At 43.1% G+C, this 16,673-nt stretch overlaps 1 protein-coding gene across 1 annotated transcript in view; it reads right to left on the bottom strand.

Moving 5' to 3' along the window:
* ERICH6 (glutamate rich 6) overlaps positions 1-16,453 on the bottom strand; it is a gene marked incomplete at both ends in the record, with an annotated part of 80,192 nt that extends 63,739 nt beyond the window's left edge. Inside the window, 3 exons of the mRNA XM_079766345.1 lie at positions 8,474-8,565; positions 15,236-15,293; positions 16,075-16,453. Of these exons, the coding sequence (XP_079622471.1) occupies positions 8,474-8,565; positions 15,236-15,293; positions 16,075-16,453 (529 nt within the window). The remainder of the gene's footprint in view (positions 1-8,473; positions 8,566-15,235; positions 15,294-16,074) is intronic.
* Positions 16,454-16,673: the final 220 nt, after the last annotated feature.

The raw sequence follows: 16,673 nt of genomic DNA, 5'->3' as shown, positions 1-16,673 counted from the left end.
GACACGCTGGATCAGATGGATTTAATTGATCTGAACATTATAGAACATTTCACCTCAAAACTTCAGAGTATATTCTTCTCAAGTACACATGGGTCATTTTCAAAGATAGATCTCATGTTAGGACACAAAACAAGTCTCTACAAGTTCAAGAAGACTGAAATCGTATCAAGCATCTTCTCAAATCACAATGGCATGAAATTAGAAATCAACTATAATAAAAACACTCAAAAACATTGAAACACATGGAGGCTAAATAGCATGTTATTAAACAATGAATAGGTTACAAATGAGATCAAGCAAGAAATCAAAAACTTCCTGGAAACAAATGACAACGAATACACAACACCAAATCTCTGAGACACAGGAAAAGCAGTCCTGAGAAGGAAGTTCATAGCATTACAGGCCTACCTCAAAAAAATACAAAAATTATCAATAAGCTATTTAAACCCATAACTTAAAGAGAATAACAAGAAAAGCCCAGAGTAAGTACAAGTAAAGAAATAATAAAGATTAGAGCAGAAATAAATGAGGTACAGGCTAAAAAATACAATACAAAAATCAATGAAACCAAGAGCTAGTTCTTTGAAAAGATAAACAAGATTGATGAACCTTTAGCCAGATTCATCAAGAAACAGAGAGGACCCAAATAAATAAAATCAGAAATGAAAGCAGTAAAGTAACTACTGATAGCACAGAAATACAAAGAATGGTAAGAAAACACTATGAACAACAATATGCCTACAAGTTGGACAATGTGGATGAAATAGACAAATTCCTAAAAAAAAATACAATGTTCTAAAACTGAATCAGGAAGAATTAGAAAACCTGAATAGGCCAATAACAATTGATGAAATTGAAGCAGTAATAATAAAAAAAAAAAAACTCCCAGCAAACAAAAGCCCTGGTCCACGTGGCTTCACAGGCGAGTTTTACCAAACATTCAAAGAACAACTAACATCTATCATCCTCAAACTATTAGAAAAAATACAAGAGGAAGGAACATTTCCAAGCTCTTTTTATGAAGCTAGCATTATCCTAATTCCAAAACCAGATAAAGACACTACAAAGAAAGAGAATTATAGGCCAATATCCCTGATGAACATAGATGCTAAAATCCTCAAGAAAATATTAGCAAATTGGAACCAGCAATATACTAAAAAAGATCATACACTATGACCAAGTGGGATTTATTCCAGGGATGCAAGTCTGGTACAATATTTGCAAATCAATAAACATGATACATCACATAAACAAATTAAAATACAAAAATCACATGATCATATCAATGGATGTAGAAAAAGCATTCAACAAAATCCAACACTCATTTTTTAAAAATGTATTTTATTGATTTTCCACAGAGAGGAAGGGAGAGGGATAGAGAGCCAGAAACATCGATGAGAAAGAAACATCGATCAGCCGCCTCCTGCACACCCCCCACTGGGATGTGCCCGCAACCAAGGTATATGCCCTTGACCCGAATTGAACCTGGGACCCTTCAGTCCGCAGGCCGATGCTCTATCCACTGAGCCAAACCAGTTTCGGCCAACACTCATTTTTGATAAAAACTCTCAGCAAAGTGGGAATAGAGGGATCATACCTCCACATAATAAGGCCATATATGACAAATATACAGCCAACATCATACTCAATAAGCAAAAACTAAACCCATTTCCTCTAAGAACAGGAACAAGACAGGATGTCACTTTCAACGACTCTTATTCAACACTAGAGGTCCAGTGCACGACATTCGTGCTCTGGGGGGTGGGGGGGGGTAGTGTCTCTCAGCCCAGCCTGCACCTTCTCCAATCTGGGACCCCTCGAGGGACATCCCTCTCACAATCCGGAACTGCTGGCTCCTAACCACTCCCCTGCTGGCTTGATTGACACTGAAACGTTCCCCTGCTGGCATTATTGACACCTAACTGCCTACCTGCCAGATCACCCCAACTGCCCTCCCCTGCCAGCCATCTTGTGACAATGTGGGGGTGGCCATCTTGTGACATGAGGGCTTGAGGGTCAATTTGCATATTACCTCTTTATTATATAGGATAGTACTGGAAGTCCTAACCAAGGAGGTAAAAGAGTTATACTCAGAAAACTACAGGACAATGAAAAAAAGAGGTAGAGGAAGATATAAAAAAAGTGGAAGAATATACTGTGTTCATGGATTGATGGAATTAACATAATTAAAATGCCCATAGTACCCAAAGCAAAATGTAGATTCCATGCAATCCCTATTAAATTACCAATGGCATATTTCACAGATCTAGAACAAATACTCCAAAAATTTATATGGAACCAAAAAGACCCTGAATAGCCGTAGCAATCTTGAGAAAGAAGAACAAAGTTGGAGGAATCACAATATCAGATATCAAGTTATATTACAAAACCACGGTAATCAAAACAGCCTGGTACTGGCACAAGAACAAGCATATAGATGGAACAGAAGAAAGACTGTAGATATCAACCCAAGCCAGTATGCCCAATTAATATTTGACAATGGAGGCAAGAGCATACAATGGAGTCAAGACAGTTTCTTCAATAAATGGTGTTGGGAGAATTGGACAGATACATGCAAAAAAAATGAAACTAAACCACCAACTTACACCATACAAAAGAATAAACTCAAAATGGATCCAAGACTTAAATGTAAAAAATGAAACCATAAAAATCCTAGAAGAAAACATAGGCAGCAAAATTTTAGACAGCTCTCATAGCAATATGTTTGGGTATCCATCTCCTAGGGCAAAGGAAACAAAGGAGAAAATAAACAAATGGAACTACATCAAAATAAAAAGCTTTTGCACAACAAAATAAACAATCAACAAAATGAAAAGGGAGCCCACTGTATGGGAGAATATATTTTAAAAAATTGGCAATGATACATCTGCTAAAGAATTAATATCCAAAATATATAAGAAACTCATACAACTTAACAAAAGGAAGACAAACAACCCAATTAAAAAATGGGCAAAGGATCTAAATAGACACTTCTCGAAAGTGGACATACAGATGGCTAAAAACCATATGAAAAAATGCTCAAAATTACTGATCATCAGAGATATACAAACTCACCTCACACCTGTCAGAATGGCTACCATCAACAAATTAACAAATGACAAGTGATGGCGAGGATGTGGAGAAAGGGAACCCTAGTACACTGCTGGTGGGAATGCAGACTGGTGCAGCCATTAGGGAAAACATTATGGCATTTCCTCAAAAAATTAAATATAGAACTGCGATTTGACCCAGTGACTCCACTTCTAGGCATATACAGTAAGAGTCCCAAAACACCAATCAGAAAGAATACATGCACCCCTATGTTCATAGCAGTGTTATTTACAATAGCTGAGATCTGGAAACAGCCCAAGTGCCCATCAGTAGATGAGTGGATAAAAAAGCTGTGGAAAAGTTGTCATACATTTTCACCATGGAATACTATGGAGCCGTAAAAAAGAAAGATCTCTTATACTTTGAGATAGCCTGGAGAATATTATGCTAAGCGAAATAAGCCAGTCAGAGAAAGATAAGTATCACATGATCTCACTCATATGTGGAATCTAATGAATAAAATAAACTGATGAAGAAAATAGATCTAGAGACATAGAAGCATGGAATAGACTGTGGAATCTCAGAGGGAAGGTGGGGGTAGGTGGGTAGGAGGGAAGAGAACTTGTATGCATATATGCATAACCCATGGACACAGACAATAGGGGGTGAACACCTGGGTCAGGGGACAGGGCATGGTAGAAAGGGTCATGGAGGAAAAGGGGGGACATATGCAATACTTTCAACAATAAATATTTAATTAAAACATAAAATGTTTCTGCTCCTTTCTAGTACTAGAATACTGTATGGATGCATATTTTATTTGATTATAATCATACTAGAGGCCCGGTGCACGAGATTCATTTACTGGGGGTGGGGGATGGGGGGAGAGGGGAGGAGCGAGTCCTTCAGCCCAGCCTGCACCCTCTCACAGTCTGGGAGCCCTTGGGGGATGTCTGACTGATGGCTTAGGCCTGCTCCCCGGGGCAGTTGGACATCCTCAGCATTGCTGCGGAGGCAGGAGAGGCTCCCGCCACTGCCGCTGCGCTTGCCAGCCGTGAGCCCAGCTTCTGGCTGAGCGGCACTCCCCCTGTGGGAGTGCACTCACCACCAGGGGCAGCTCCTGCGTTGAATAGGATAGGGCCAAAACCGGCTCTCCAACAGGCCAAGAGACCCCACCAGTGCACGATTGGGGCCAGGGAGGGACGCAGGAGGGCTCCAGGGCGTGTCAGGCCCATCTCGCTCAGTCCTGATCGGCTGGACTCCAGCAGCAAGATAATCTACTGGTTGGAGAGTCTGCCCCTGGAGGTCAGTACATGTCATAGTGAACGGGTGAGTGGTCTTAGCATATCATTAGCATATTACATATGATTGGTTGAACGGATGTCCAGACACTTATCATATTAGGCTTTTATTATATAGAATTTTGCAGATGCTGTTATTTTCTGCATCTCTTAAGTACTATTCTGTCTACTTGATGTCTGCTATTCTATAAAAGATTTTTCAGGTAGACAGGTGCTGGGGGAGGGGTGTTCAAGTTCAACCCAATGAACTAATCCACCAGTATCATTTCCTCCACCTACTCCAGGGCAGTACTGGAAATGGGGAAAGCAGCCACCAACACAACAGGAACGGAGTAAATCTAGAAGTTTCAGCACACAGGATTGCACTGATGAGAAACCAATCAGAACAATCTACAATCGCTCAGTGGTAATGGGAGGAGGCTGATAAGTCTCCCAGCAGAGCTAGAGATGGCAAGGACTGCTGCTGGAGAAAGAATAGGCTTCAGAGGTAACACACATTTTATGTGGAGAATCTGAAATAATTTTAAATACATTTTAGGCATTTTGTCCAATAGAAATACAAACACTGGTACAGTATAAATCCTAATTTAAGTGACTTTAAGTGAAATGATCTATAACAAAATTGATTTTACCATTGGCTATTGATATACAAGCAATAAGTTCCTACATATGTAATACTTTCAACTATAAAGATTTAATATCATCAACATTATAATGAAATGACATTATTCAAGGACCTGCTGTATAAAAACATCAATGCACAAAGATTTTCATTAAGGCATTATTTGCTGTTGGGAAGAACTCAAGGAACCAAACCAAACCAAACCAAACCAAACCAAACCAAACCTAACCAACCTTTAAATACCTAGCAATCAGATTTGTTACCTAAGTCACAATAACTGTACATAGACGAATACTGTGCAGTCATTCAGAGGATTAGAGCCATCTTCCCTAACATGGGAAGATGTGCACGACATACTGTTCAGTAAAAAAAATTGAAGAAGAAATAAAATTGCTGTTATTCACAGGAAATATAATTGTCTAATAGGCTTTCATGTGACAAACTGATAGAATTAATAAGAGGGTCAGAGATAGAAGATTAACACATAGAAATAAACAGTTTTCCAATGCAGTAACATAAACAATTAGAAAATATAATAGTAAAAAAAATGCTAATTGTTACATTGATAAAAAGACTAAAAAGTACCTAGGAATAAACTTATAAGAGCTGCATGTGAGTCCTCTTGAAAAACAAACAAACAACAACACAAAAAAACCTACAAAAGAAGATTCATTTAAAAAATGGACAGGTACACTAATCAAATACTGTTAATTAAACAAGGAGAAATTAGAGGTGGCTGCAGAGTCTTGTTGTCCGATGTAAGCAAGCTGAAACCTAAACCAGAGTCAATTCCTGAAAATGCCTCAGGGTTAAGAAGAACAGCCAATCACAAACAGCCAACGAGGCTTCCCCAAATAGTGTAAGCACTGGCGCTGTAGCCAATAAAATAATTTCCTTGCTTTGCTCCTGTGTCTCCTCCATAAAAACCTCTCCCATTGTCAATGGAGGGTTCCTAAACACTCCTGGTCTATGCTGCACAATCTGGGTGAACATTTGTTCAAATAAGCACTTAAACGTTTGAAAATGCCTCGATTGATCTTTTAACACTGCCAACCCAGATCAAAGAATCAACTTGTCAAATTCCAATGAAAAATCCAATCAAACTTACATTGACCACAGAGATTAATTTGGCAATAATTAACGTTTTTAAAATATTTTTACGATAGGTTGTGTCACTCTTTTGTGCAAACCCTCCAGTGATTTCCCACTTCATTCCCACTGAAAAAGATTTGGTCCTCATTATCTCTTTGACCTTGTCCCCTAAGATTCTCCTCCTTACTTTTTCCACTGCAGCCACCCAGGATGCCTCTTTGTTCTAGGAGGCACTTCCTGTTTTCTGTGCCTAGAACACCCTTCCCCCAGAGATCATGATGGCTCATGCTCTCACCTATTTGAGGTTTTGTTTTTCTTAGGTCTTTGAGCAAATATTTCAGCTTCTCAGTGAAGATTTCCCTGAACACCCTGTATAAGCTTGCATTCTTCCTGCCCAACATTTTCCATCCGTTTATGTGCTTGATTTTTCTCCTTAGCACTTACCTAATGTATTATATAATGGTTTGACATTTAAAAACAGTATGCATATGTTCTATAATAAAAATAAAGATATGTATCAAAATATAATGGCACATTATTACTTGCTGGGAACATAAACACTACTGATAGGGGGACTTATAATCTGGTAGATAGAGCACCTGAATTAATCTGAAAAATAATCATATTATTTTAAATCTTAGAACACATATACTTATGTGAATAGGGAGTTAAGTTTCTCATATGTGAATAGAGGGTTAAGTTTTACTTAAGTTTCCTTTTCAAGGCCTATGTCAGCGATTGAGGAGGTGACTCAACTGTGAATCCAGTAGCAGAACCAATAAGCAGGGTCAGACAGACCTACCAGGAGTCAGAACATCATCTCATCGCCTGGTAACTAAGGACAATCGCTGATGTCTGCGGACCTTCAGGGCTGCAGGTAGCTGCATTCTGTTCCCAGCCTCACTCTAGCCCAGTGGTTCTCAACCTTTTTTAGATATGCCCCATCTAAGCATCTCTAAAATCCTAAGCACCCGCCCCCCCCCCCCACCCGTTTCATATAATTCTTACTAGAGGCCTGGTGCACAAAATTCATGCACAGGTGCAGTCCCTAGGCCTGGCCGGCGATTGAAGTGCAAGCGTCTGGTGTGGAAGGGCAGGTCCCAGCTGACCTCTGGACTCTGGGCAGCACCTGGGCCTCTGGGCCCCCGCACCCCCCTCTGCCTGAGTCACGGTGCCCGAGTCCCCACGTGGAGATGCGGTGAGTGCAGCGGATACTGCGGGCCAGGGCGCAGCATGGGCCTCTGGGCCACCCAGTGGTGCTGCAAGGAAGCCAGGCGGGCAGCATGCTCTCTCCCGGTTGGCCTCGCAGACCGGCTCCTGCATGAACCCACGGGGAGCTTACCGGCCCCTACGTTCCCTGCTGCTGTGGCCCGGCTCACCCAGGAGGCTGTGCAAGTGTGGGGCAGGCGCCTGGCATCTGAGTGTCCACTGCCAGTGCCGCATCACCAATGCCCGCCATGTCCCACGCCGCCCCATGGCGGTCAGCACACATCATAGTGAGCGGTCGAATCCAGTCTCCCGGTCGAACGACCACCCGAGGGGACAATTTGCATATTAGGCTTTTATTATATAGGATTATTTAAAAAATGAGCTCCTATTCATGTGGAGGAAGCCTAAAAGGCCATTAACTTGGTCTAAACAAGCTTCCAAAGAACATGGCATCCATGAAAGAGAAAAATAAAAGAACGAAACGACAGTTGAAGTACTGTGGAAGAAATCACTAAGAAACTGTTTAAAAATATAATATGAAAAAATAGCAAATAAAGTTCAAAACATATGAGAACTGAAAAGCATAAATATGTGACAATATATATTTATATACTGTATATGAGGCCCCTAGAAACATAAGAAATGCAAAAAAGTAACTGTTAATAACTTATTCTTAAATTGCCCCCCTTAAAAATCAAATGCCCCCCTGTGCAATTTGGGTGTGTGCCTCACATTGGGAATCACTGCTCTAGCCCCTTCCCCTTTATAATCCTGTCCCCTGCACCTTGGGTAAGACAGGATGTGAATGCTTGTAAGCACCCTGTTTTCTTGGTTGGCTGGCCTTCTCCATAAATGCCTTATAGGATTCGACCCTGCCTTCCTTACTGGACATAGTGACAGGCAGCCCGAGCCCAACAGGGGGTTTAGCAGTAACACCACTATTTCTTAAGAGACTAAGTGCCCAGGAGTTTAAACATTTAACCTCATTTTGATCTACATAACAGCCCTGTGACAGTAGCAGTATTATTTATTGCCAGCATGTGAGGAAACGGAGACTGAATGAGGTGAGGCGGCTTGCCCAGTCCTCACAATGGTAGTGCTGGGGCTGGGGCTCAAACCTGGACTTCCCAATTGCCTGCACTGCTCTTCCCAATGTGCATCCCATCACCCAGCAAAAGCTAAAAATCAAACTACTCACGAGGCTTCCTTTTGCCGGACATCTCTTGAAGCCAACTTTCTTCGGTTTGGACTGATATTGGGATTCCTGGATGTAAACCATAATAACTCGTCCTGAAATTTAGACAAAACATTATTTTTGAGTATACCTATATAGTCGTTATCAGTTCTAAATATAGTACATTTAATAGTCAAATAACAAGTGTACATAGAAGATCCTGAATTCTATTTTCTTTGAAATATTTTCTTCCATTTTTATCTCTCCAGTAAAGTCAGGCACAGTGTGTTTGCATGGTATCTGTTCTTTAGCAAGTACTCTTTTCTAAATCCTGGAGGCTCCCAATGCCATATTACCTCCCTCAGGGACTCAATTACCACCACTCTGTGAGTGTGTGCTGCTCGTGGTGGTGGCAGTGATGGTGAATGTGCTTGAATTTAAATGAGAACTCTTTTTAGAAGGCTGAAGCTAAAGCTAAATGCATTGTAATTTTAAAAATCTGCATTCTTCCTACAAGTAGTTTAATCCGTTACTTGAGTTATCATTGACATGATAGAAAGGCAGGAATTTATTGACTTTTACTAGTTAAAATGACTGTTACTGGTAACAAGTACATGATAACTTGTTTTTCAAGTTCCTTTTCATCTTTGAATTTCATTTTCTTGTAATAATTTTGGGCATCTTCCAAAATTATCAAACAAAATTTTTCCAAAAATTTAGTCAATTTCAGAACTGTCCCCTTTTCCATGTTTCTTTGTTTTCCTGTGTCTCCACCTTCCTGTTTTGATGCTTTGTTTATTGAACATTGTAGCAGTGGGGTGTTTTGTTTTAATTCTGAAATGACTGCACCTTGCAATGGGCGAAGAACTCCTCTGCCGAAGCTACCTGTGCAAGTCTGTTTATCTAACCTCCTAGAGAAACAAGTTATAGGGACCAAGAGTACAGGCACATTGAAGAGCAATCCCTAGACAACATTTAATGTTTGGATCCCCCCACCCCCCCACCTAATGCAATGGTTAACAAAAGCAGTGTATTATTTATTTAGGTCTCTTTGTTTTCCTTAAACCAACACCAAAGATTGTTTCTGAAATCCTGTGTCAAGATGGCAGATGACCAAGGATAATAACAAAGCCAACATTTTCTGAGAACTGACTATGTAGCAGTACATACATAGTATTTGCTTTCTCACATTATTTATCTTTGCAAAAAACAATCAAGGCAGGTGCTAGTATCCCTTTCTACAGGCAAGGCAATTGAGGCTATTAGGGAACCGTTCAGAAATTATGTATGGCAGAGGCAGGTGGGGGTCCAGACCTGTCTGGCTCCCAAACCTGTTACTCTACATTTACCTGCTCCCAAAGTTTGCCTCATTTTCAACCTGAATAGTAATAGGGCCACTGAACATAGAACTTGAGCCAATATTGGTGGCATTTTTATGGCGTTTTAGGCCAGAATTCCTTAAAAACACACTTCACCAAATTCACCAGAGAATGCTTTGAAATATGAAAGAAGCATTTTCTCAGGAAGATTTATGAGAGGAAATTAAGACTTGATCTGGGAAAGAGCTTCCCGTGTAGAGAGTCCAGGTCAAGAGGGTATCTGAGCACACGTTTTTGCCCTTCCTTCCTGAGATACCAAACACTTAAGAGCAAACAAGCAATAGCCCTGGAAAACAAGAAAGCTGTCATCAGTAGATAATATTGAAGAAGTTCTTATACAAAAGAAAGTAAGTGGCCTCAGGTTGATGGAAAAGCAGAACAGGAAACACCACAGCTGAAGACAAGAGAGTTTTGTTCTGAAGGGAATTTTCCAAGGAGCTCCCAGCTCAGACTCAACAAAATGCAGACATGGGGCTGGGGCCTGTCATTCAAGTTCAAGGAGTGAACTTAGAAGAGCTTCCAGGCAGATTCCTTCTCTCCCCTTGTACAGAGCATTTGGCAGGAGTTGCTTTTATTCCAGTTGAAGCCCAAAGAACTGCTTTCTAGAAAATGTGAGCAGCCAGCCTGAGGGATTTAGGCCTGAGAGAGAAGCAGAGCACAGTAAGAGATTCTTGAGGATCTGCTCAGCGGGCCTTGGTGAAGGGAAGGCACATTCTATCTAGAGAGAACTGCAGCCACACAGTCAAGCGTCCTCATCCTAACGCCAGCCTAGCAATAGTAGGGTTGCCCACCTTGCCTGCTCCCTGCTGACACTCCCCGGAAGCTGGCTCTGAAATACGTCACCCACCTACATAGGACTCACAGTCAAACTCCCCTCTGCATACCCTGTCAGAAAAGAGAACTACTCAGGCCCGGGCAGGGTAACTCAGTTGATTGGAGCATTGCCCAGATGTGCCAGGCTTGTAGGTTTGATCCCCGGTCAGAGCATGTACAGGAATCAGCCAATGAATGCACAAATAGGTGGAACTGCAAATCGATGATTCTCTTTCTTTCTCTAAAAATCTCTTTACATAAAAGCAGAATATGCAAATAAACCAGATGGCAGAATGGCCAGTCGCTATGACATGCACTGACCACCAGGGGGCAGACACTCAATGCAGGATCTGTCCCCAGCCCGCAGGCCCCAATCAGGGCCTGCCAGCCAACCTCTCGGTCCCTCCCCCTGGCCAGCAGGCTCTGATTGCCCGATGGGGAACGGGGAACCGGGGTTGGGTGGCAGCGGATGTGGGCGGAGTCAGGCCAAGGTGGGTGCCAGCGAGTGGGGCCCCGATCGCCCTGCTGGTCACCCCACACATAGAGGGCCACCGGTGGTGGGGGCAGGGCCGGTGAGTGGGCGGGAACGGCCAACCTCTTGGTCCTTCCCCGCTGGCCAGCAGGCTCCAATCGCCCGATGGGGAACAGGAACCCAGGGTGGGTGGTGGTGGGCAGCACCAGGCGAAGGCGGGTGCGAACAAGTGGGGTCCCCATCTTCTCGCCAGTTGCCCCACACAGAGAGGGCGACAGGGTGGGCAGGGGAGGGCAGGGCCAACTGCCGGCAGCTGGGGAAGATCAGCCCTGATCGCAGGCCAGGCCTAGGGACCCTACCCATGCACGAATTTCATGTGCTGGGCCTCTAGTCAATGAATAAAAAATTAACACACACACACACACACACACACACACACACACACACACACACACCAGAACTACTCAGCTGTAGGACTCCATTTTAGCTAACAGTCATTAGGTAACCAAGGATTATCAGCCACTTAAGGACAATCAGTAGCATGGAAGAGGAAGGACCAAGATAAATAAACCAGAACAACTGATTCTGAAAGAAAAAAGAAGCAATACAAAGAACAAAGAACTTTAGTATGTTGTAAGAATACCCCCAAAGACATTCAAAAAGACCCCACACAACTATCTGAACAGCAGTAGAGAACAAGAACTGGTTCTTAGAAGCTACAAACATGAATCCTGAAATAAAATCTGTGCAAGGGCTGCACAGTAGCATGTAAACACCTAAAATCTTAGATATCCAGAGGCCCAATAGCCATCCTTCAGATACCTGCAGGATGGAAAGAACAGAGGCAGTGAAGGGAGGAAATAAGCAAGTATCAGAAGGGTTTGAGAGTCACTGATCAGCAATACCAGATACTAGAATGCAATAAAGCAATCGATGTATTCAGAGCACAAGGGAGAGTGGTTTTAAATCTATTGTTTTATATGATTAATAAAGTAGGTTATATGATTAATAAACTAGGAGGTAAAATGAAGAAATTTCAAGACAGGCAAGGACTCAGAAATTCCCCTGAGATCTATATGAAATAATTACCTGAGGAGTTTCTCCAGCAAAAAGAAAAAGAATAAAAGCAAGCAAGCAATATGGGAATCAAGAAAGTGTGGCCATTGAGCACAACTCAGAAAAATTTAAGATAACTAAAAACAACTGAGAGTTGAAAAGTTCATCTTTTAGGAGTTAAGCTTTGTGAACATAGGATTTTATTTTTCTGTGCATAAACCAAGTAACATTATTGGGTGTCAGCATGAAATTTTGAGTATTGTTGATTGGTTTTTAATTTTTAGAATCAACTTGTACCCAAAGTACTAGAGTTAATTATAATTACAAAATATAATACAAACATAATAAAGCTTGGCAAAGCAATATGACTTTATATATATATATATGTATATATATATATATGTGTGTGTGTGTGTGTGTGTGTGTGTATATATATATATGTATATATATATATATATATATACACATATATACATATATATATATATATATAAAGTCATATTATATGTATACTAGAGGCCCAGTGCATGATTGAATCATGCACGTGTAGGGTCCCCTACACGCTTTCGCTTTTCGCGGTGGAGCTGGGTGCCTGTCCGCTGGTGCACCAGGCCTTTCAGAAGCCTCTGGCTTGGCGGAGGTTTCTGAAAGGCCTGGGGCCGGAGCAGAGAGGCACCCAGCTTCCCCACTTTTGATGGTCCGCGGCCGCTGAGGGGGGCTACCCTGCTGTTGAGAGGCGCAGGGGGCGGGACTCCCGCCCCCTGCGCCTCTCAATGGCCGCTGAGGGGGGCTGCCACGGACACCTGGCTACCCTGCCGTTGAGAGGTGCAGCTGGGTGTCCGCAGCAGGCCCCCTCAGCGGCCGTGGATCTGGCCTTTGAGAGGCGCAGGGGACGGGAGTCCTGCCCCCTGCGCCTCTCAACAGCAGGGTAGCCCCCCTCAGTGGCAGCGGATCCGTGCCTCTCAATGGCCGGATAGGCCACCCCGAGTCCCGCCCCCCAGCCTCCTGCCGCCCAATCGTGGGCGTAGCAGAGTGATGGTAATTTACATGTTACTCTATTATTAGATAGGATATGTGTGTGTATATATGTATATATGTGTGTATATATATACATATATACATATATAAAGTCATATATATATATCATATATGTATGTTTTAATATAGTTTGCTATATAATTTGTTGTTAACTGGGAAAGGAAGGGTGAGAGAAGAGATAGAAGGGAGTAGAAGTATATTAATGTGTAATTTTTCATAAGTTAATAGCTGCTAAAGCTGACAAGTCAAGAAGTACAGGTTTAGCCCTGGCTGGTGTTGCTAAATGGTTAAAGCACTGGCCGTAGCACAGAAGGGTCTCAGGTTTGATTCCTGGTCAAGGGCAGGCAGCTTGGTTGCAGGTTTGATCCCCAGCTCTAGAGATCAAGTTATGTCCTCTCCACAGGTAGGTGAATTCAGGGGGCAACCAATCTATGTGTCTCTCTCACATCGATGTTTTTCTCTCTCTCCCTTTTTCCCTCCTTTCCATTCTCTCTCTCTCTAAAAGAAGTAGTGATTTAAATATATTAATGTCCTAAAAGTTAGAAAACCTAAAAATAATGTCACTACCAAAAATGGAGAGGAGGGAAGTATAAATTACATTTGTTATCTTTCATGGTGGTAAGTCATTAGTTATGTCACAAATTGATAAGTCAAGAAATGAAAATATGCTACTTAAAATTGTACTGGAAGCAAAACAAACTGTTAACTGTCAGGACTGACCAGCAGACCCTGATCGATAGATGAATGGATTACTCTGACACACGTTTCTGTGAAAGAGAGGGCTAAGGGGCTGCTTGGCTATCGGAACTAAACAGCCCCATTCCCCTGCCTCCTCAGGCTTTTATTGTAACAATAGCTTGAATTAAAATTAAGTATTAGATACTATCAGTAAGGTAAGCATCCTTGAAAAGACATATGTCTGTCCTTTAAGCAAGGATGTCTAAAGACTAAACATAAAGATTACAGTAAAGCACCCAGGAGCTCAGACTTGTTTGGAAAAGTCAAGGCAGGGTCTGCCACCTTCGGCAAGGTCCCCCTAGAGACGCCCCCCGCCCAGCCTTTCAGAGAATCCTCCTTACCGACTTTCTGACCAAGTCCCGTGCTTCCCCACAGTTAACAGTATGTTAATTATGATGAGTGGGAGTGGGGTGATGGTGAAGAAGAGTATGAAGATTTAAAATTTGCCCGGCTGGTGTGGCTCGGTGGTTAAGTGCCGACCTATGAACCAGGAGGTAGGTCATGGTTTGATTCCAGGTTAGGGCACATGCCGGGGTTGTGGGCTCGGTCCCCAGTGGGGGGCGTGCAGGAGGTAGCTGATCAATAATTCTCTCTCTCTCTCTCCCTTCCTCTCTGAAATCAATAAAAGTCTATTAAAAAATAAAATTTTATACAATTGTATACTTTAATATTTTAACCATGTACATATATTATCTTTTATTAAAATGTTGAAATAAGAGGATACATAGAAACATATAAGTGGAACAGAACTATTCTCTTTATGCTTAATAATTTAGAAGTTGCTTGTAAAAGCAAAACTTAGGTGAATAGTAATTCAAGATTGTTGTCTCAGGTTTGGCGTAGATTTCAGAGAAGATTTATAAAGATATTTCAAAAGGGATTTCTCTGGTGTCTTCTTATTTCAAAGTACTCAAAGGCTAATAGCAACAACAGGAAGAAGAAAAAGATCATAATTTCCACTCTCCTCCTCAAGTGTCCTTGATCACTCTTGAATTTAGCCAATAGAGACTTATGTCCTAAATGTTCATAGCGCTTACACATGCATACAGTTGTTATTGAGTTACATTAAGTGCACCTGTCCTCTCTACAGCTAGGTGATGAGTTGAAAACGGGCAGGGACCTTGTCTCTATCTCTTCCAAATTGTTTAACAGTGTAGATTTGTAAAAAACCCAAAACTTTAAAAAATTAATTAGTTGTAAATGTCCTGGGTTATTTTACTCCACTTCCTGACATGTTTATCCAAAAAGTAAATGTAATCAGCTTCAAAAATAACATGAAAACATTCTTACCTATCTAAATCTACTTCAGACATGCCTTTCCTAAATGTCTGAAACACCGTAGGAAAACCTGTTGAATGAAACATTAAAAATTTTAGCCATTGCCTCTAAATCAGTGGTTATCAAGAAGACAATTTTGTCATCCAGGAGGCATTTGGCCACATCTGAAGACATTTTTGATTGTCATAAAGTGGGGTAGGAGCTAATGGCCTAGCCAGGGCTAGAGGCTAGGGATGCTGCTAAACACCCTGTTAGTGCAGAGGACAGCACAGCCTGTCCCTCCTCCAGCCCCAACAAAGAATTATCCTGACAAAACATTTCGAAGAAAGTGACTGAAGGGGTTTCAGCAGAGGAAAAGAGGAAATTTGACAGAAAGGGGACTTGCCTTTTGCAGGACTGTTTTTAGTTACACAGCACCCTTAAGGCACTACTCCTTCTCCAAGAGGGGAGAGAGAGGGTGTGTGTGTGTGTGTGTGTGTGTGTGTTGGGGGGGGGGGGGTGTTAGGGAGGCAGAGACGGGAGGGAGACAGGGGAGAGAAAGGAGAGAGGGGAGAGAGGGGAGAGAGGGGAGAGAGGGGAGAGAGGGGAGAGAGGGGAGAGAGGGGAGAGAGGGGAGAGACCCCTGCGTGCTGGGTGTTCACCTATATCCTAAATTGTGAACCATCACACCCGCTCAGCCAGGATTTCAATGCCTTTTACAGAGGGGACTGAGATAGAGGTGTGTCTGGGGGTGGTGGTGGTGGTGCCCATATTTAGAAACCAGACACCCAGGTGGACGAAGGCTCTGGAGCCCTTGGGTCCGCTGCCCCTAGGGCCCGAGGCTTCCCGGGAGGGGCGGGCAGGGGCAGTACTTTTCTGGGAGGAGGCGCTGGAGGGCGAGCTGGAGCTGACGCCCCCGGGGCTCACGGGCTGGCTGAAGGTCCGAGCCTCGCTGGGCGTGGAGCTCAGGCTGGGGCTCACGACGCTGGCTAGGCGGGGGCGTGCGTCTTCCTCGTTGCCCTCGTCGATGTCCATCATCTTCCAGAAGTACTCATCGTCCAACGCCCCGTGGACCTCCGCCCTCTTCTGCTTTACCGCCTCCGCCTTCTCCTCCATTTCTGCCTTCTCCTCCCCCTCGGCCTCCTCTTCCTCCTCTTCTCCCATCTCCTCTTCCTCCTCCTCCTCCTCCTCCTCCTCCTGGCCCTCCACCTCCGGCTTCCTGAAGCTGCCACGCCGCTGCAAGCCAGCCATGGCGGAAGGGGGATGCGGTTGGTCCCGGCCCGGGGCGCGCCCTGTTGTTTGTCCGTCTCCCTGGGCAACCGCCAGCCGCGTGCAACTCCGGCATTTAAAGCCCCAGAGCCCCGGGCGGGTGGCTCCGTAGATTTGGATTCCCAGTCCGAGCACGTGCAGAAGGAAACGATGGATGTTTCTCTCTCAAATCAATAAACATATCCTCAGGTGAGGATTATTT

This window comes from Cnephaeus nilssonii, assembly GCF_951640355.1.
Source record: "Cnephaeus nilssonii genome assembly, chromosome: 3".
Taxonomy (NCBI): domain Eukaryota; kingdom Metazoa; phylum Chordata; class Mammalia; order Chiroptera; family Vespertilionidae; genus Cnephaeus; species Cnephaeus nilssonii.
Note: the sequence above shows the minus strand (reverse complement) of the source record. Positions and strands in the feature narration are given on the sequence as shown.